The 21,173-nt window shown below is 39.1% G+C and overlaps 1 protein-coding gene across 1 annotated transcript in view; it reads left to right on the forward strand.

Annotated features, from left to right (window-relative positions):
• Positions 1 to 2,084: 2,084 nt before the first annotated feature.
• KIF13B (kinesin family member 13B) overlaps positions 2,085 to 21,173 on the forward strand; it is a 131,210-nt gene continuing 112,121 nt past the window's right edge. Inside the window, exons 1-7 of the mRNA XM_017884560.1 lie at positions 2,085 to 2,141; positions 4,463 to 4,555; positions 6,588 to 6,768; positions 11,078 to 11,165; positions 12,964 to 13,098; positions 15,635 to 15,747; positions 17,027 to 17,138. Coding sequence (XP_017740049.1) covers positions 2,111 to 2,141; positions 4,463 to 4,555; positions 6,588 to 6,768; positions 11,078 to 11,165; positions 12,964 to 13,098; positions 15,635 to 15,747; positions 17,027 to 17,138 — 753 coding nt within the window. The 5' untranslated portion in view covers positions 2,085 to 2,110. The remainder of the gene's footprint in view (positions 2,142 to 4,462; positions 4,556 to 6,587; positions 6,769 to 11,077; positions 11,166 to 12,963; positions 13,099 to 15,634; positions 15,748 to 17,026; positions 17,139 to 21,173) is intronic.

Genomic DNA, 21,173 nt, shown 5'->3' on the forward strand with positions numbered 1-21,173 from the left:
AAAAAAAAAAAAAAAAAAAAAAAAAAAAAAAAAAGCATAATAAAGGAGGAAGTGTTTCAAGCAAGAAACGCCTAGTGCAGGTATATTTAGTGCACTGTGATAGTCTCTCCTAGTCCAGTTTTAAGCCCAGTTGAGGATGATACCATTAGACTAACCAGTGTGGATTTTTTGTAACTAAAGATAATTTCAATTACACATATAGGAATAGAAAACTGTGAGAAGTAAGCCTGGAGAAGCAGAAGTAAGCCAGGAGGGACACAGGTATGCAGAACTGTTACAGTCTATTTCCACCAGATGGTGGCTCTGCTCTGAAAGCCCCTCTCAAAACTGAGAGTTAATAGTTAAGGACTAGTTAAGCCACTTCATGCTAATTAGGAAATGTGCAGTACCTTTTGTTGATTGAGCCCTATGGGCCGAAGACAGAATCCAGGGACAATAGAAATTAGAGAATCTATGAGGTATCTCATTGGAAACAAATAAATATAAAGGCCATAGAATAATGTTCCAATCTCAATAGATGCTTAAAAAGCCAAACAGCAAATCTGGATAGCCAAAACATCTGACACTTTTAGTCTAAGTCTGAGTGGACCAGAGAAAACTATGAAGATCCACAGCAAAGATTATTTAAGTGTATCAATGATACAGCATCTGACAAATCACCAGTGACTAGAGGCCACCAAATACAGCAGGACTTGATATGAATTCCATGCTGAACCTATGGGATCATAGGGCCCACCTACAGTCAGAGTGAAGAGATGATGAGAATAAGCATCTTTGTGACTGAGAGAGAGATCATAATGGGAAGTTGAAGAGTGGAAAGATTAGTAAATGAAGAATTAGTAGATACGAATTACATGACACTGGAAAGGCCGTTAACCTCTGACGATATCTTCTCTTAGGAGTCATAATGCTTGTGCTGTATATTCAGATATTGAAATCCACAAAGGATTGGTCCCAGGACCCCTGTGGATATTAAAATCCATGAATGCTCAAGTGCCATATATAAAATAGTGTAGTATTTGCATAAAACCTATGCACATCCTCTGTATACTTTAAATAATCTCTAGGTTACTTATAATACCTAAGACAATGTAAATGCTATGTTAACAGTTATACTGTATCATTTAGGGAATAATGTAAAGAAAAACTTCTGAAATATTCAGTACAGATATAACCATCCATTTTTTCCCAAATATTTTCGATCCTTGGTTGTTTGGACCCACAGATACAGAATACCAATTACCTTTCTTAGGATGGCTAGTGAAAATCGAATTGCAAAACACAAGTACATGATAAAATGCAGTTTAAAGGTTCTTTATTATCTCTTGCATTATCTAGTTAAATAAAGGTCAAATTATAACTTAGTTTTAACTGTTAGCACGTTGTAACTTAATTTGCTTGGATATTCCCTTAAAACACTTGGGAAATTCAGTGAGCTGCTTCTTTGAGCAACAACATATATTTTTCTTTTTTTAAATTATTATTATACTTTAAGTTCTAGGGTACATGTGCATAACGTGCAGGTTTGTTACATATGTATACTTGTGCCATGTTGGTGTGCTGCACCCATCAACTCGTCATTTACATCAGGTGTAACTCCCAATGCAATCCCTCCCCCCTCCCGCCTCCCCAATGATAGGCCCCAGTGTGTGATGTTCCCCTTCCTGAGTCCAAGTGAGCATCTTTAAATGTTATTTAAAATATCTTTGACTACAAAATAAAATATTGAAAACATATAAAAACATAAAACAAAGATCACTAATTTCGTTGCAAAAAAATAAACTTTATAGATGTAACTGTGTGTGTAACTATAGGTGCATGTGTGTGTGCAATAGCCATTTTATTACACATTTTGTTTTGTAACCTCTTTTGTTACTTTGTGAATAGTTTTCTGTGTAAAATGTAGAGTCATATCACCTATGGGGTGTTTAGTTCTCATTGTAAGCCTCTACATACATAATTAATTCCCATTGTATGACAATAAGTTGTTGTATTTCACTATTATGAACAGTTCTATCAGTTATGGTTTATAAGTAATGTTAAGGTTTTCTTAATACACACTTATGTTCACTTTCAACAGGTGTTTGCTTATGATCATTGTTTCTGGTCTATGGATGAATCTGTCAAAGAAAAGTATGCAGGTAATAGAATCTAGCATCCTGTCGGCTACTGATCGTATAGAAGAGGTGTTCAGTATTTTTTCCTTTACGCAATTGCTTGGCAAACCCCCCAAACTAGGTGTTTCATCTGCTGTCACATCACAATAACAATCATCAACACAGAAGATGACTTCATGTGACCAAACATGGGAGCGGTTTTCCCTGCACCCCAAGCAGCAGCCATTGGCTGAGCATCCTCGAATTCAGTTCCGATGCTGTCTACCTGGGGACAGAGTCAGATCCACAGACTGAGGGCTCAGTCCCACAAGACTGCTCCCTCCTTCCCACCAGTGCAGGTCCAGGCCTCTAGAACTTCTGACCTACTGGCTTCCAGTTAGGTTTCCCACAACCTCCTCTTCTGGTTTGATTAATTTCCTAGAGCAGCTCGCAGAACTCAGGGAAACACTCATGTTTAGGGGTTTATTACAAGGGATTTTCTTTAAAGGACACAGGTAAACAGCCAGATGAAGAGATACAGAGGGTGAGGTCCGGAAGGGTCCCAAGTGCCGGAACTTATGTCCCCGTGGAGGTGGCGTGGTGCCTTCTCAGTGTGTGGATGAGTTCTTCCTGTGGGGCCCTGTGTGTTCAGCAATCCAGAAGCTCTCTGAACCCTGTCCTTTTAGGTTTTTATGGAGACTTCCTTACATAGGCATGATGGTCAACTGATTAGAAATGTGATTAGACATAAAGCGCATGATCTGAACACAGCATGTCCTGTCTGTTCAGACTTTTCTTGGCCATTCTGTGTAGCATTCCTTCCTCTAGGATATGAGGCAGGACCTGTGGAATGAGAAGCTCTAGACCCACAATCAGAGGAGAATTTTGCCTCGGGCAGGTAGAAGGAGGGTAGGAGATCAGATCGTTTCCTGAGGCCTAAAGTGCCCCAGCAATGTAAAAGACTGCAACAAGGGTTAATGAGCCAGGAACTATGGATGGTAACCTGTATCTGTATATTTACCATAGGATATATATGAGTACCATAGCATTATTTTGCATAACTTTAGAAAGTACAGACAACTCCTATGTTTGCTATTAGAGTTTTTAATGTTGATTGGAAAATGAGAGACTCACGATGTGCCATTCTTGGTATATGTTGATGAAATTTCATGACTAGTGCACACAGTGGCTATTCCACTCTCACACTCCCCAGCTCTTACATGAGGCTGGGAGCGCAAGGTTGCCCCTTAGATTGCCCTGGAGGCCTGAGATTGGGCGGGAGAGACAGGAAGGCATACTGAAAGAAGGGGAGCACCGGCCAAGGAGAAAAGGAACCCTAGGCCCACCTCACCTGTCAGAGCTTCAGTTTTCTCTCTTTGATGGAGAGGAAGGTACCATATTCTCTCTAAATTTTCTTTTGGCGCTGTAAGTCTGTTACTCTATTCTAAATGATGACTGTCTCAAGCCCCATCTCACCACAAGTTTAGGATTACAGAGACAGCCTTTGATTGCCTTTATTCCTAGCTGCTTTTGTCACCTGTTTTTAAACAATCTCTTTTAAATACTAAGCATCATATTATTTTGGCTTCTGTTATGAGAAAGATGAATATTACGGCTGTTTTGAAGTTAAGATTGATTTGGTCTAGGTGGCCCAATATCAGAAGTATAAATTAACTGGTATTAAAAAAAAAAAAAGTGAAACATAATGGAATACCCTTGCCATAACATAAAAGCATCCAGTTCTTCCATATGGTATTGAGACTAAGTGAGGTAGGGTGACTTGTCAGAGTCACATTTGATTACTGACTGTTGACATATCTCATTTGGCCTGTGGGGGAGAACTTGACTCTGTGATTTATGTCCATGATCGAAAGCTGGGGGATATTTCCAGGCTCTGACTCCCTGTCCTAACTGGTATGTATTATAGATCCTGTAATTAGAAATTGTCACTGAGGGAAAGGAGAGGGGGTTGATATATATGATTATTCTGAACTCTGGTACCCACTAAATAAAAGCATTGGCTGAGTGGTAAATAGTTAAATCCAGGTACACCTGGGTCCCAAGTATAAATTTCAGATATTTATAATCATTGATTATAAAGTGAGCAGCTCATTGGCTCTGCATTGCAGGGGATTCTTAGTAGTGTTTATTTGTTCAAGTATGTAGTACAGGGAGCTGATTTTCCCTCATGTGCTAACTAGAAATAACCTGGAAGGCATAAGCCTTTGGGAACATTCATCAAATTTAAAAATCTTGTTTGGAGATAAATAAGCAGATTATACGTTTTGAGATTTTGTTTTGTTTTATGAATTGTTCATATGTAGTTTTGGCTTAAAATGTCTTTTCTCTTATTCTCTGTCTCTCAGGTCAAGATATTGTTTTCAAGTGCCTTGGGGAGAATATCCTGCAGAATGCTTTTGATGGCTACAATGCGTGTATCTTTGCCTATGGACAGACTGGTAATGTTAAATAACATGGAATCACATAACCATCAGTGAAGGAGAAAGTGGAACCATGTGTATTTTGCTGAATAACATTGCTGATTTATTCCTTGTTATTTTTGCTTTCAGAAAGTATTGTAGATGTTGAAGGTAGTCAATAACATTATTTTAGAATGAACATAATAAAATTAGGATTGGGATCTTTTATCTTTACTGATTTTCTCACAAGGCACTAGCAGGGTTGTTTTTAAAAAAAATACAGAGCTATGACTGTGGAACATATTACTAGCCATGCCTATAGATCATGCTTTTTTAAGGCTTTCAGAATCTTAACAGAGAAAATACCAAAAAGAATGTACTTCTTAATGTCTCTCCAGTAATAACTAATAAACTTTTTGGCTTTTGCATCTCTGTGGTCAAGAAAAGAAAATCTATTTGAAATGAACTTGTTACTTTTATAAGAGTAAAGCATACAGCTTGTCCAACTAGAAATGTTCTCACCGAAGAATATGTTGGATATTTTTAAGAAACCTCGTGTCGTGTTGAAAGGGCAGAAAGCTGGGGTCAAGTGGCGACAGCTCCAGTCCTGCTCCTGCAGCTGGCCAGCGGAGAGACCTGGGCAGTTACTTAACCTCTCTGCCCTTCAGTGTCCTTATCTGGAAAGGCTGATGATCATAGACCTTCTTGTAGGGTTGTCATAACGAGTTCCCATGTGCAGACTTTTTACAGAAGTCCTGGTACTTAGGAAATGTGGCACATTAGCTTTAGGTATTATGATAACAATAAAATGTTGCTTGACAAAAGCAGCAGCTTGTAGGCTAAAAGCATGTTTGCAAAACGCTGGTACTAAAACAGAATTATACCTAAGTGTCAGTAGTTACTTGTTTTTGGACAGTAGGACTATGGTAATTTAAGTTTTTTGTTTCTATTTTCCTATGTTTTCTAAATTTTATTTAATATATATTTCTTTTACAAAGGAGAAAATGCATTTTTTTTTTTTTCCTGAGACGGAGTCTCGCTCTGTTGCCCAGGCTGGAGTGCATTGGCACGATCTCTGCTCACCGCAGCCTCTGCCTCCCAGGTTCAAGCGATTCTCTTGCGTCAGCCTCCTGAGTAGCTGGGATTACAGGTGCCTGCCACTGTGCCTGGTTAATTTTTTTGGTATTTTTAGTAGAGATGGAGTTTCACCATGGTGGCCAGGCTGGTCTCAAACTCCTGACCTCAGGTGATCCACCCACCTTGGCCTCCCAAAGTGCTGCGATTACAGGTGTGAGCCACCACGCCCAGCCAAGAAAATAATTTTATATAAGAAAAAAGAAGATTATTCTTTAGTTTCCATACTAGAGTGAAAGGGTAGTGAGTTAATTTGCTCTGGGGTCTGCAGGGAGAACCTGTTTTTTTTGTGCTGTGATCACTGGTTGGGAGCAGGCACGATAGAATTAATTGTATGGCTTTTCCAGCTTATTTCAGAAAACTTTTAGACCTCACTATTTCTCAGTTGTTTTAGGTATTTTCTAAAAGTGTGAGGATGATTAAAGAAGTTTCTTTTTCTTTTCTTTTGGAGATGAAGTCTTACTCTGTAGCCCAAGCAGGACTGTTGTGGCACGATCTTGGCTCACTGCAACCTCTGCCTCCTGAGTTCAAGCAATTCTGCCTCAGCCTCCCGAGTAGCTGGGACTACAAGCACACGCCGCCATGCCAGGCTAATTTTTGTTTGTTTGTTTGTATTTTAGTAGAGATGGGGTTTCACCTTGTTGCCCAGGCTGGTCTTGAACTCCTGAGCTCAGGCAATCTGCCCACCTCAGCCTCCCAAAGTACTGGGATTACAGGCATGAGCCACTGTGCCCAGCCTATTTTTCTTTCTAAAGGACATTTGCTTTTCACTTTCTCATGTGCATTAAGAAAGCTTCTGTACTTATTATTCTCATATTTGGATGTATTTCTCACTGCATTTTGCTAAGTGTTTATAATTTATTATGAGCAACAGAAAGAGGGTTATATATTTAACTTCTCAAAGAGATAGTAGTAACTCTGATTTCCGTGGTTTTAGGATCTGGAAAATCTTACACCATGATGGGCACAGCTGACCAACCTGGATTAATCCCAAGACTTTGCAGTGGACTCTTTGAACGAACTCAGAAAGAGGAAAATGAAGAACAGAGTTTTAAAGTAGAAGTGTCCTACATGGAAATTTATAATGAAAAAGTTCGAGACCTCCTTGATCCCAAAGGGTAAACGACTTTGAGACTTTAGTGTTTCAGCATTGTGAACTGAAACAGACTTAAATTGGCTTAAGTACAAATCTTACTTTTAACTTTTAAGAGGATCTCGCTCTGTCACATAGGCTTCAGTGCAATGACATGATCATAGCTTACTGCAGCCTTGAATTCCTGGGCTCAAGAGTTTTTTTTTTTTTTTTTTTTTTTAAATCAAGAAATTTCAGGTAGAATTCAGCTCTTTGCGGGCTATGAGGTGAGGGAGAGGCATTATCAGAGAGATGAAACCTGGTCTTTAGGACAGTGAATTTTTAAAGATTCTCAGGAACAAAAAAAAGTGCCCATGATTTCATGGCACAGACTTGGAAAGAGAATTGGGTCAGAAGTCTTAGGAGGCCTTCACAAATGCTGGTTTGACTCTACAGCTGTAACTGAGTGAGGAAAGTGCAAGGTATCTAGAAATCTGTTCACTCCACAGAGAGTTCTTTGAGTTCAGATTTTAAGGAAGCGTGACAGTGGAGAGAGATGGAGATAATGACCACAGCCTGTGGCTTGTTGATGTAAAAACAATATTAGGAAGGTCAAAGAGCCAAATAAGCTGAGGCCTACAGAAAGTTTGGAGGACAACAGGAGAACATTTAGTTTTGCTGGATGAGGAAGATGATCAAGGAAAAGAGAATCTTAGAGGCAGTGAATCTTAGTGACTCTCAGTCAAGAGCAAACAGAACCCTCAGCTCCTCTCTGTTGTCAGTTTTCCTTGACCAAGATGATCATCTTCAGGGTTCTCTCAGGGAGATTGAATTGATGCTCAGTGCTTCTATACAAACTTAACAAACATTTATTGAGTGATCATTGTATGCCAGGCACTATGCAAGAGCTCACAATGTGGACAGAATGAGAGTTTTGTAAACAAATAATTAAAATACAAGGCAGTCTGCTTTTAACTTGTGAAAGAGGCTCCTACAAATTAGAGAGCAAAGAGACAATGACTGATCTTGCCCTGAGGAGAAGGGAAGATTCCACAGAGTGTACTTGCTTGATCACTTTTGTGCTGAGTGGGAAGTTTGTTCACTGGGAAGTTGGGTGAGAACTACTCAGGCGTAGGGAACAGCCTCTGCCACACCTTGAAGGTATAAATTAATCACCTTTGGAGAACGGTCCAGCAGTTCAGTGTGGTCAGAGAGTAGGATGCACAGAAGTTAACATGGAACGAAAGGAGGCCAAGGTATGAGGATCGCTTGAGCCCAGGAGTTTGAGGCTTCAGTGAGCCAAGATCGTGCCACTGCACCCCAGCCTGGATGACAGGATGAGAGATTCATCCTGTCTCAAAAGAAATTAAAAGTGAAAAATGTTCCAAAACAAAGAGGCCAGAGAGTACCTTATGGCCCAGGTACCCACATCCTACTTAATATTATACCCCTGTATATATATATTTTTTGTTCTGCCTTGGATACTTTTTCTTGGACTTTGACCTCTGCAAAGATCATCACTTTTCTGAGATCCGGCCCAGACCTACTCTTTCCAGAAATTCTTAGCTGACTGACTTCATACCTGTTCGTTCTTCTGCTTAATCCAGGGTGCTTGTATGGCATCTTTTCAACTTATCTGCACATGTACAGTCTTTAGTAATTTCTCCTATGTTTGTCTTGGGTATAGTAATTAACAGCTTACTTACAGTAATTAGTTAACAGTGAATTCCGAAGAGCTTCGTATTTGCATAGCTCCGGATCTAGGTCCTCTACTTGTTACCTATTGAGCACGTTTTTTACGCTTTCTAGGCCTAACTTGTGGGCCTAGAGGGAACTTGAAGAGGGAAATGATAGGATACAATTATCTCAGAGGGCTGTTGTGAAGATAGACTGGGATGATACACCTGAGGTCTTAGAACATTTGCTGGCATACAGTAAGTACTCAATAAGTAGTAGCTGCTGCTGTTATCTCCCCAGTGAAAATTTCTTGGAAATTTTTTTTTTTTTAGTTTCTGAAGATTCAAAGTAAATGGATTAAAATCTCTAAAGGTGAATTTTGGTCAAAGACCATTTGAGAAAACTTCATTTTTTATTCACGTACTAATTATATTAATTCAGCATCTAGTATGTGGTAATGTAATTATGTGGTTTTACTCAGGAGATAATAGAGGATACATTAAGAAAAAAGAAATATGAAAGGAAAAAAGTGAATAACAGAATATATACTGGGGTGAGAAGTAAATCAAATACTCTATATCTACTTTATCCAGTTACATGTTAATAAGTGACATTTTTTTGTGGTTGATCCTAGGGTGCTATAGATTTTAGATTTAAGAGTCATTTCCTTATCCTCTGATTTTACTGTTTATATGAAGCGTTATTCTAGAACTATCCTTTTCTTGCTGTCTTTATTATGGGTATTAGTGATTGAATGTGGTTCAGCTTCCGTGCTAGTCATTCACTGTATGTGTTCAACATTTCTTCCCTTCCTCTCCTGCCTTCTTAGTTACTAGCACTCCCTCTCCAAATGATGATTTCTTCCCTTCCTCTCCTGCCTTCTTAGTTACTAGTACTCCCTCTCCAAATGATGGAAGCTAACATTTGAAGTCCTCTTTGTCACCTTAATCTCTCTCATCTTCATTTTGTTAGTGAAGTCTGTTCATTCATCTAGTGATTCTTATGTGACAGGACTTGTGCTAGGAACTGCAGACTCCCAAAGTAATTAGACATTATTCTTGCCGTTCTAGAGCCCAAAGTTTATTATAATACAAATGGATAAAAGTAAATTAATTCCTGCCTAAGGCGAGGATAAGGAGAGCTGACTAAGAGGTGGTCAAGAGCAGATTATAAAGGAGCATACGTATCAAGCTGAGGAGTGATGCCTCTTCATAGGCATCAAAGAACCACCAAAAAACTTGAAACATTGGTTGGGCATGGTGGCTCATGCCTGTAATCCCAGCACTTTGGGAGGCCAAGGCAGACGGATCACTTGGGGTCAGGTGTTCGAGACCAGCCTGGCCAACACGATGAAACCCCGTGTCTACTAAAAATACAGAAATGAGCTGGGTGTGGTGATGTGCACCTGTAATCCCAGTTATTCAGGAGGCTGAGGCAGGAGAACTGCTTGAACCCGGGAGGTGGAGGTTGCAGTGAGCTGAAATCCTGGCGCTGCGCTCCAGCCTGGGTGATAGAGCAAGACTCCATTTGAAAAAAAACAAAAAAACAAAAAACTTTAAGTATTATAATTTATTTCTTTTTTAAAAAAGATTTTGTGTAGTTCAAAAATGGACACACATTCGTGGTATAAAATAAGGAAAAAAATATAAAATGAAAATCACCAGTAACCTCATCATTAACACTCTTTTTTATAATTTAATTTTTAATTGACAAATGAGAATTGTGTATGTTTATGGAGTACAGTGTGTTTTGATCATGTATATATTATGGAATGATTATATCAAGCTAATTAACATATCCGTCACTTCACCCACTTACCTTTTTTTTTTATGGTGCAGACATTTAAAATCTACTCTCAGCAATTTTGAAACACACACTGTGTTACTGACTGTAGTCACCATGCTGTGCAATAGATCTCAAGAACTTACTCCTCCTAACAGAAACTTTGTACCCTTTGACTAACACCTCAACAAATATTCTTAATATTTTTGGTTTATATTATTAACTATGCTATCTGTGCTCTACAGTTTTCTCAGATGTCCTTTACTGGGTTTATTAGTTCCTTGTTTGCTAAGAGGGTTTTAAAAAAAAAAAAAAAAAACTTACAAATATTTAATTTTAATTTTATTGAATCTTTTTTCATGCATTTATTGAAATGATCGTACTTCCTGCCTCTGCCCCCTTAGGCTGTCAATGTGATTAAAGTGCGCGTATCTGTTTTCCAGTGGTTGATAGCCTAGAAGCCCTGAGATAAGCCCAGTTTTGTATTTTGAAATCATTAGATTCAGTTTATTGTCTTTTGTTTGTCTTTCTTCATGACAGACTGGTCTATAGTTTTCCTTTCTTGCACAGTTAACATTTACTGAGTTTCTGCTCTTTGTACCACATTCTGTGTAAGACAAATAGATTTTTCATATTTATTTGACTCTGCATTCTTTGTAGTAGCAAATAGACATCCCACAATGTACCCTTTGAGTGATGTGATATTTAATCACATTATGAAGTTTTCTTCGCAGTGAAGATTTTAAAGTTTGGTTTAAATTCTTCTGGGATCAAGTCGGTTGGTTTTATTTATTTGGGGTCTTTCTTGAATTCATTGTATATTTTTATGGAGCAGAGCTGAGTCCTTTTAAAATAGGCTATTGTTAAAAAATCATTTCTTTGTTTTTCATGAACAGAAGCCGTCAGACGTTGAAAGTCAGAGAGCATAGTGTGTTGGGACCTTATGTCGACGGACTTTCTAAACTGGCTGTCACAAGCTACAAGGTAACAACATCCTGTGTGTGAACTACTTAAATTTAGTGTAGTAGGGTGGGCTCTCTTTCTTGGCTTACTTTGTTGTTTTTTAAAATTGCATATATAATAGCATCACTTAATAAATCCATTTTACAAAATCCTAAAATGAGGTAGTTGATCAGAGACCAGTGAATAAATATAGACTAAATAGGATGAGGCTTTTAAATGAAAAGTTATCAGACTTAGTGAATCTAAAGTGGGTTTGAATCAATCTAGAAAATTGTGAATTTTATCTTTTGTTGTTGTTTTCCCATTCTGGGGCCCACTTATACTTCCTTTTGCAGTTAATGTTTTACTTTAAGGCTTTTATGTATCGTGTTGAATTTTTTCTTAAACATTATTCTTTTAATAGAAAATTGTGATTTTCAGTTTTTGGTGATGTGTGTCAGTTAGGATTGTGTTCAGTTGCACATAACATTAAAAAAAAGTAACAGTTCTTTGAAATAGGGATTATTACCTGTTTTGTCCATTATATATTCTCTGTTTGAAAAGTACCTACCCTATGGTAGGTGCTTTCAGTATACATTTGAAAGTATGAATGAATGAATGAATGATGATTGAAACAAGACTTTTAATGGAAAAGAAATATGGAGGTAGACTCTCCAGGGCGGTATGGTGGCCCCAAATGTGTTATTAGGGACCTAGATTCCTTCCAGTGGTCAACATAGAGCGGTGTGGTAATGTCCTTATTCCCATAGTTCAAGATGGCTCTTAGAACCAACACGTGATAGCATGCCTACTCCTTGAAGGAGAATTCCCAGATGGCCTATTTTAATTTTAAATCTTATTCACTAAAATGTCATGTGGCCAGAGTGAGCTGCAAGGGCATCTGGGAAATGTAGTCTCTTAGCTTGGCCATATGTGCCAAGTTGAAGATTGGGCTGTGTTACTGGAACGAAGTGAAGACTGGGTAATAGGAAGCATCTAGTCAGCTTTCACACATACCCTTTTTCTCACTCCTCAGTAAGATCCTTGTAAGGCAGATGGGTATCATAGCTCTGCATTGTTATTAATACAATTAAAATCCAGGTTGGTTAACTGTTTTAGAGCTTATAACATTAAAAAAAAAAAGAAAATCCCTTGACCTTCCTATTGTATTTTGTTGTTTCTCTTTTTTAGTAGTAGTAGCAACCAAGTGGTAAATCAATGCAGAAAATTAGTCTCTTGACATTCTAATTTTTAAAAACAGGTCTGCCGAGTTAATGGGTGCAGCACACCAACATGGCACATATATACATATGTAACAAACTGGCACGTTCTGCATGTGTACCCTAGAAATTAAAGTATGATTAAAAAAAAAAAAAACAGGTCTGCTAAGATAGTGGTAGTTGGTGATATGCCTGGATGAAAGGAGAAATAACACAAGTTATTTAAGTTATTTGTGTTGCTTATTTGTATAATCTAATTTGTTTTAACAATAAATTTGTATTGCTTCTGTATTAAAGAAACTAAGTTTTTTCAAATTTCTATATTAGATGAGGGTTGGCGTGGCATACTTATTCATCTTGTGTGACCAAAGGTGTAGCTTCTGAACTTTGAGTCAAAGCTGCCACCTCTGTACCTGTAGCAAATGATCTACTTTAAGTTTTCAGAGACGATATTGGCTATTGTACTCCATGGGGCTCAATGTTCATTGAGAAACAAGAACGTTAACTCCAAATGTTGTTGACTAAGTAGCAAAACTTGTAATGCATTTTGTAGTGTAGCAGGGTTTTAGTGTGTATTACACAAGTAATGAAATGTGGGTCTATGATTTGTTTCCACTTAGGATATTGAGTCATTGATGTCTGAGGGTAACAAATCTCGCACAGTTGCTGCAACCAACATGAACGAGGAGAGTAGCCGATCCCATGCAGTTTTCAAAATCACCCTCACACATACTCTCTATGATGTGAAGTCTGGGGTAGGTGTTCAGATGCATGACCTGTTTTTATATTTCTAAAGTGGATTGTGGTTTTATTTTTTTCTTCTACAGGTGTTAGATGAATTTAAGTCCTGGCTAGACTTGTGTGTCAATGAGGACTCTGGACAAGAAACAGAAGCTACTCCAGGTCAATAGAAAGGGATGTCATGTAGGGAAGCAGGTGATTCCAGGGTTGTTGGGACATCTGAGGAGGACCAGGTTCTAGACTGCCTCTTGAGGAATAACTTTCTGAACAGCACACATCTGGCCACCGGGGTGGTGCCACCTCTGAGGACACCTCTAGAACACTGAGTTCCAGGCATACCCATAGCTGTGATCCAGGAAGCAGGAATAGAGAAGTTGCTTCTGTTCATGCTGCCGCCTCAGAGCATCCTGGAACCTGGAGAATGTGCTTGCATTTCCCCAGTCCCGCTGCCAGCAGAAAGAGCCAGAAAGTGGCAGCAGGCGGCCTATGCTCTACTTCTGCTTTTCAGCCTCTAGCAGGTGTATCCTGAGCCTGGGCTGCCAGGGAGTCTGAGAAATGTGGGTTTAAGCTTTCCACCCACTCGCACTAAAGGAAGGTGGAGCAGAAGTTAAGTGGACCGATGGCCCACTGTCTGCCCCAGCAGTTTTTGAGTTTTAAACTGTGATGGCTAACTGCATAAGCCAATGGTAATTCTCTCGCTTGCCCAGGCACTGTGCCTCACACCTGTAATCCCAGCACTTTGGGAGACCAAGGCCGGAGGATTGCTTGAGCCCAGGAGTTGGAGAACAGCCGGGTAACATAATAAGACTCCATTTCTACAGAATATTTGAAAATTAGCAAGGTGTGGGTGGTTCATGCCCATAGACCTAGCGACTAGGGAGGCTGAGGTGGGGTGGGAGGATTAGTTGAGCCCAGGAGCTTGAGACTGCAGTGAGCTATGATTGCCCCGCTGCACTGGGCAACAGAGCAAGACCCTGTCTCACAAAAACAAAACAAAACAAAACTTCTAGCTGATTTAGCAGAGGTTCTTTTGCAGTGTTGCCTTCTGTGAAACACTATTAGAAGGAATAAATGACATTGGGGAAATTGTACTATAAAATCACTCGCTTTTGTAGAATAACTTTTTGAGTGTTTGGTTTTGAATCTTGTGAAGAGTAAACTCAGTCAGAGATACATGTGCTTCTGCTGCGTTGCAAACTTGTCTGTTGCCTAGTATATTTGCATCTTCCCTCTTTTAATGTGAATTTTACATATTTTATTATGATGCCTACCCCCTAGTGTGTCCATTTCAAATACCAGAAGGTAAAATAATCACCCTGGCAAAGTGCTATACTTTGGCAGGATTTTCATCTGCTGAAAGCATATTTTTCTCCGTTTACCATCACAGCAAGATTAGTGTAACAACAAAAAGTTCTTTGTTTCTTTATTTCCTTTTCAGGCATAAAAAAAAAACATACTGAAGACTTTTTTTTTTTTTTAAAACTAAAAGTGCTTTTGATATTGGGACACTGAATATCCTTTTGTTAAACAGCATGTTTATTTATGGAAATGTCTATTTTAAAGGAAGGCTTTAAAAACGATTCAGTCTATAGATTTTGGTATTGGTTTCCTACATTTCTTGTATTGCTATTGAAGTACAAAGTATGTTACATGTATGTGCTTGATAAGAAAACACTTTTGATAAAGATATCTTTGTATCTGTATGTATATAATATCTTAACTAGAAAAAGATATAAATCTAACACCCGACATGAAATGGAATTATATATGAATAAGATGTAAATGTTACAAAAAGTTTTGAGATTTTGAGGGATTCTTCTGTTGTATAAAGGTCAGTTTATTTTTTTTATGTCAGAATTGCAAGTGTTTTGTCTCAGGATTATTGATAAATATCCGTGAAATTTTAAACACAGTTTCCAATAATAGTAAAATTTAACTCTTAGAAGTACTTTTGTATACTGCTCTGGAAATTTTGTTGGGCACCCTTCAAAATGGCTCATTTTGGAGGCACTGTTTTTCTGAGATAATTAGCTTTCATCCTGGATGGATTAGTAGTTTTATAAATTTTCTGTATCTCCATCATTAGATTGTACGGTTTTCTTACAGTGTGTTATAGCAGCACAAAATAATTTTGAAGTAACACTAAATACTTTTAATAAAGGGTTTAGATCATAAATCCGTTGAGTTGTGACAGAACTGCTTTTTGTATTGTTTTTTAAGAGACAGGGTCTCACTCTGTCGCTCAGGTTGGAATGCAGAGGTACAATCATAGCTCACTGTGGCCTGGAACTTCTGGGCTCAAGTGATCTCCCACCTCAGTTTCCCAAGTAGCTGGGACTATAGGCACGCACCACCATGGCCAGCTATTTTTTTTTTTTTTTTAATTTTTTATGGAGGCAGGATTTTGCTGTGTTGCCCAGGCTGTTCTTGAAATCCTAGGCTCAGGTGATCCTCGTTCCTTGTCCTCCCAAAGTGCTGGAATTACTAGCATGAACCACCACAACTGGCCCTGTGTTCCTGTTTGTTAGCATTGATTGATTTCCTTTGTAGACATCTGGAGAGAAAGTGGGCAAACTGAGCCTGGTGGATTTAGCTGGCAGTGAACGAGCAACGAAGACGGGCGCTGCAGGGGACAGGCTGAAGGAAGGGAGCAACATTAACAAGTAAGTGCTCTCAAGCTTATTTTTATTGCTTTATTGATTTAATAGCCAATGGGGGAACATCTGTGGTTGTTAAAATAATAAGGTGATTTGGAATTTTTTTCTGGTATTTTCAATGGCCCTGGGCTCATTTTAGGTTTTGTTGAGATGCCTGATGGGGCCAAAGAGCACAGCCTCGGGTCAGGGTTTCTCAGCAGTGGCGCTATTGCTGTTTTGGGTCAGGTAATTCTTTTCATGGGAAGGGTGATCCTGTGCTTTGTAGAGTGTCTAGCTGCATCCCTGGCTTCTCCCCACTAGATGGCGATAGTAGCTGCCACCTCTTCCCCCACCCCCAGGTGTGTCAACCCAAACTCACTTTCAATATCCATGGCTGTTCCCTGTGGGGACACAGTCACCCTCCAGTTGAGAACCACTGGTTTTAGCTATAGAGAAGATCAAAGATAACTGGTCTCTCAGAGTGGAGCTGTTGAAACTTGACCTGTGTGTTGCTCTTTGGACAAACACATACTGACCACATTGAGCTTTTCCTTTACTAGACACTGTCGCGCTTGTCCAAGTCCAAGAAGCTAAGACTTTACCAAGTAATATTTTGTTCACCAGTTCCTTCATGTGGGCTCATTTTAGGTTTTGTTGAGATGCCTGATGGGGTCGAAGAGCACAGACTCAGTCAGGTCAGGGTTTCTCAGCAGTGGCCCTATTGCTGTTTTGGGTCAGGTAATTCTTTTCATGGCAGGGGTGATCCTGTGCTACGAATAATATGAAGTAATATTTTGTTTACCAGTTCCTTCATATGGGCTTCAAATTTTCTCCCTCAAGCCGAATCGTTAGCTCATTATGGGTAGGAAGCTTTTCTGTCCTTGTGGCTCCCAGAAGGACACATAGGAGTCATAAACCAAATGGAGATAATAGAACACCATCACCCAGATGCTATCCTATTATTGAATCTCATATATACAATTTTTGCTTTGTACTATGGTTTAATTATTGTGTTTCTGGCTTCCTTTCTTAAAGATACGTGGTTTTGGTGTTATATTGACCTGAAGATTTATAGCTCACATTTTTATGTACTACAAAATATTGGGCTAAGCATTTTTATTGCTTATAGTAGTATTGGGGAAAATAGCTATTTCGAGTTGTGTGCTTTTGAACTGAGCAGCAAAATGCTGACAGGGTGCTGCTCACATGCAGGTACAAGGGCATCTTGGTGTTCAATCTTTGTGCTAAAATGTGACATTTGATATATTTCATTTTTGTAATTATTTTGGTTTGTTGTACCATGCAGGTCCCTCACAACCCTTGGTCTGGTTATCTCAGCTCTTGCAGATCAGAGTGCTGGCAAAAACAAGAATAAATTTGTTCCATATCGTGACTCAGTTCTCACTTGGCTGCTCAAAGTAAGTTTGTTTTTTTCCTTCATGGCAAACTTTTGGTGGTTGGCAAGAAGGAAGAAAAAAAGAGTAGACTGTTAATCCCTTCCAGGTATCATTTCCTCCATCGGTGTGCAAATGTATAATTATTAGGCTCTTATGGTAATGACATTTTTGATGGAATAAACATAGGTTTTTTTTCCTAGCAATTCACATTCCAGCTTACTAGAACCTGGATGCAGTGAGGTTGCTGGATGCACAAGGAATCACATGATTGGTTCTGGAGATTTGGGGGAGTAGAGAAGAAGGGGCCTTCTGCTCATCTGACTGCTGTGTGAGTCATGGAGGAGGAGCCTCCGCTGGCCTCACAGTCAGCTGGGCCACCCTGGCCTACCACAGACTCCTTTTCTTGGGCTAACATTTTGGAGCTTGTTTTCTGTTTAACTTCAGGGCATTCAGACCTTGGTTTCTGTTTAGCTTTACTCATGATGGCTTTAATTTGCTTTTGGCTTCTTAAAGGTGTTAGAGGCTGCAGAGTAGGGCACACAGTCATTCATTGATTGATTGATTCTGTATGAACAAGAGCAATGGAAGTGAGAAAGAAGAAAGTCAATGTGCAGTGGTAGGAGGAGAACGTAGCCTCCATTTTAAAACAGAGGAAAACAGAGGGCACTTCTTGCCCTCTGTGGCTCGTGAGGGAGATAAGATGTGCACACACAATATTAGAACCTGAATTTGTGATAGATCATGACAGAGATGGTGATAACATGTAATAGTTTGGTGAAAAAAGAGACTTATTTCCAGCTTCCTCCAGCCCTCCAGAGCCCCTTTAGTCTTCATAAGGTGGTGTGGTGAGTTGGATATTGGACTGGGAATTAGAGGATATAAGTTGCAGTGACAATTTAACCCATTTATAGGGGTGTCACCTGACTAAATCCTTTAATACTCTTTTTTTTTCTATTTTTAAAATGGAGAAATAATTTTATGTGCCCTGTTTAATTTTGTGATGCTCTATTTTCTTACTGATCAAGAATTTGTTGAACACCTGGCATGCGTTGCATTGGGGGTTGAAAGTACTAAGATGAGTTCAACACGGGCCGCCCCAGTAGCTTAGTAGAGGACATAGTTACTGATTTAGTCCATAGCACGTTTAGAAAACAGCCTTTGTGAAATGAATTAGGGGTTTCTCCTGGTTTCTACCTCCTCTCAAGATTTACTAGCGTTCAACTTTTTAGTTCAGAACTCCGCACACTGTTTGAATATGTTTTGTTAAAATAAAACATTCTTTATGTAAATGTCAGTGTGTTCTTTCTTAAATGTAATGCTAAAATTCAGTAAATTGGCCACAGTAGAAAATCAGGTCCATTACTTCCTTTGGCCAAAATATAGTACTGTTAGAAATTTAAACAAAAGTGTAAACAAATTTTGATAATTAAAACCACTTGTAAAGGTTTGTCATGCAACCTCACAAACATCAGATAGTAAGAGATAATTTTTAGGAACAAAATTAAAACACTTTGGCCTGCCGTAAAGACAATTCTAACCTTTAGTCTTTTAAAGTAGTAAATTATTATTCAGATTTTGTTATTTGAATCACTGATGTCAGCCTATATAACTAAACACCTCAGTGCTTTTAACCTAAAAAAAAAAATTTACTTTTCCTTCCTGTCTCAAACAGCATAAGCACTTCTACTTCTGTAAGACTAACAGAAATGTTTTGTAGTTTTTTTTCCTGTAGAATAATTAGAAAAACAAGCAAACTGCAAAATTCAAGACTTTGGAGGATGAATATAATTATTCTTTTTCATAAAAGCCATTAAAATTAGTGAATAAACTTGTAGTTATATAGGATACTAAGTCTGGATATCTAATGGGCAGTATAAGGACTATAGTTAATAACATTGTATCGTATACAAAAAAAAATTTGCTATATTTTAGGTGTGCTTCTCACAAAAGGTAACCGTGTAAGGTGATGGATGTGTTCATTTGTTTGTAGTAATCAATTATATTAGTATGTTTATATATATCAAACATGCTTTACACCTTAAACATATGTATTAAAAAATTTTTTTAAATTGTTTCATTACCAAAGGATTTTTTTTTTTTTTTTTTTTGAGACAGAGCCTTGCTCTGTTACCCAGGCCGGAGTGTAGTGGTGCAATCTCAGCCCACTGCAACCTCCACCTCCTGGTTCAAGTGATTCTTCTGCTTCAGCCTCCCGAGTAGCTGGGATTATAGGTGCGCACTGCCACACCTGGCTGATTTTTTAAATTTTAGTAGAGACAGAGTTTTGCCATGTTGACCAGGCTGGTCTTGAACTCCTGACCTCAAGTGATCCATGCACCTCAACCTCCCAAAGTGCTGGGATTACAGGCATGAGCCACTGCAACTGGTCAGGAATTTTTTTTTTTAAATATATAAGAAGTCTTTTTTTTTTTTTTTTTCAGACAGGGGGTCTCTGTTGTCCAGGCTAGAGTGCAGTTGTGCAGTCATAACTCACTACAGTCTGGAACTCCTGGACTTAAGTGATCCTCCCGCATCAGCCTCCTTGAGTAGTTGGGACTACAGGTATGCACCACGATACGTAGCATTTTTTTTTTTTTTTTTTCTAATTTTTAGTAGAGATGAGGTCTCACTGTGTTGCCCAGGCTGGTCTTGAACTCCTGGCCTTAAGCATCCTCCTGCCTTGGCCTCCCAAAGTGCCAGGATTACAGTTGTGAGTCACCATGCTTGTCCTCTAGAAGAAATCTTGATAAGATACTTCCTCAAACTTTCCACAGAAACATTTCCTGATCATATATTGTCCTTGTTTCAGTGTTGCTACTTGAGTCCATTTAAAACAACAAGTATCTTTTGTTGGTCCAATGTGGAGGCTGATGCCTGTAATCCCAACACTTTGGGAGGCCGAGGCAGGAGGATCAGCTGAAGTCAGGAGTTTGAGACCAGCCTGACCAACATGGTGAAACACTGCCTGTACTAAAAATACAAAAATTGGCTGGGTGTGGTGGTGGATGCCTGTAATGCCAGCTACTTGGGAGGCTGAGGCAGGAGAATCGCTTGAACCCAAGAGGAGGAGGTTGCAGTGAGCCGGTATCGCGCCACTGCACTCCAGCCTGGTGACAGAGTGGGACTCCCTCTCAAAAAAAAAAAAAAAAAAAAAACACGAAAAAACAAGAACTGTCTTTTGTTAATCGACACAGTGAAAATGGCATGGGTAATCACTGGGTGGCTTCAGTGGGCTGGAGGCCAGGAGCACCTGTTGCAGGAGTGTCTGGTGCCATGGTGCCATGCCAAGGGCTTCATGGACATCATCTCATTTCCTTCTTAGAAGGGAAAGGGTGGTGTTCCCAGTAGTCAGATGAGACAGAGGGTGCAGAACTAGTGAATGGCAGGATCGGGATTGGAATCAGCACTGACTTGACTGTGCAGCTATTTTTGCCAAGGCTGTGCTCATTTTATCAAAGGTTATTTTCATTAGAAGGATACTCACTTGATATTTACCAGTCTTTGATAGAAGATAATGAAAAAAACTGTTCATAATACTTGAACTTGAAGAATGAAACCATAAACATTTTTTAAAAGGTCACTTAATCTGCTGTTCAGTTAACTTAGGTTATAATTGCAACTTTCATGTATTAAAAATAAGTCCCGTGTTTGCTGAATATTTGACATTATTTTTTTCCTTAAAAATGTATGTGATCTGGCTGGGCATGGGGCTCATGCCTGTAATCCCAGCACTTTGGGAGGCTGAAGTGGACAGATCACCTGAGGCCAGGAGTTTGAGACCAGCCTGGCCAACATGGTGAAGCCCCCATCTCTACTAAAAATACAGAAATGAGCTGGAAGTGGTGGTGTGTACCTGTAATCCCAGCTACCTGGGAGGCTGAGGCAGGCGAATCACTTGAACCTAGGAGGTAGAGGTAGCAGTGAGTCAAGGCCGTGCCACTGCACTCCAGCCTGGGCAACAGAGTGAGCCTCCATCTCAAAAAAAAAAAAAAAAAGAAAAAAATGTATATGATCTTTTTTTAACGTCATTTAGCCTTCACAGAAGATCGTAAATAG

Source organism: Rhinopithecus bieti, unplaced genomic scaffold, assembly GCF_001698545.2.
Source record: "Rhinopithecus bieti isolate Rb0 unplaced genomic scaffold, ASM169854v2 scaffold_315, whole genome shotgun sequence".
In the NCBI taxonomy this organism is placed as follows: Eukaryota; Metazoa; Chordata; class Mammalia; order Primates; family Cercopithecidae; genus Rhinopithecus; species Rhinopithecus bieti.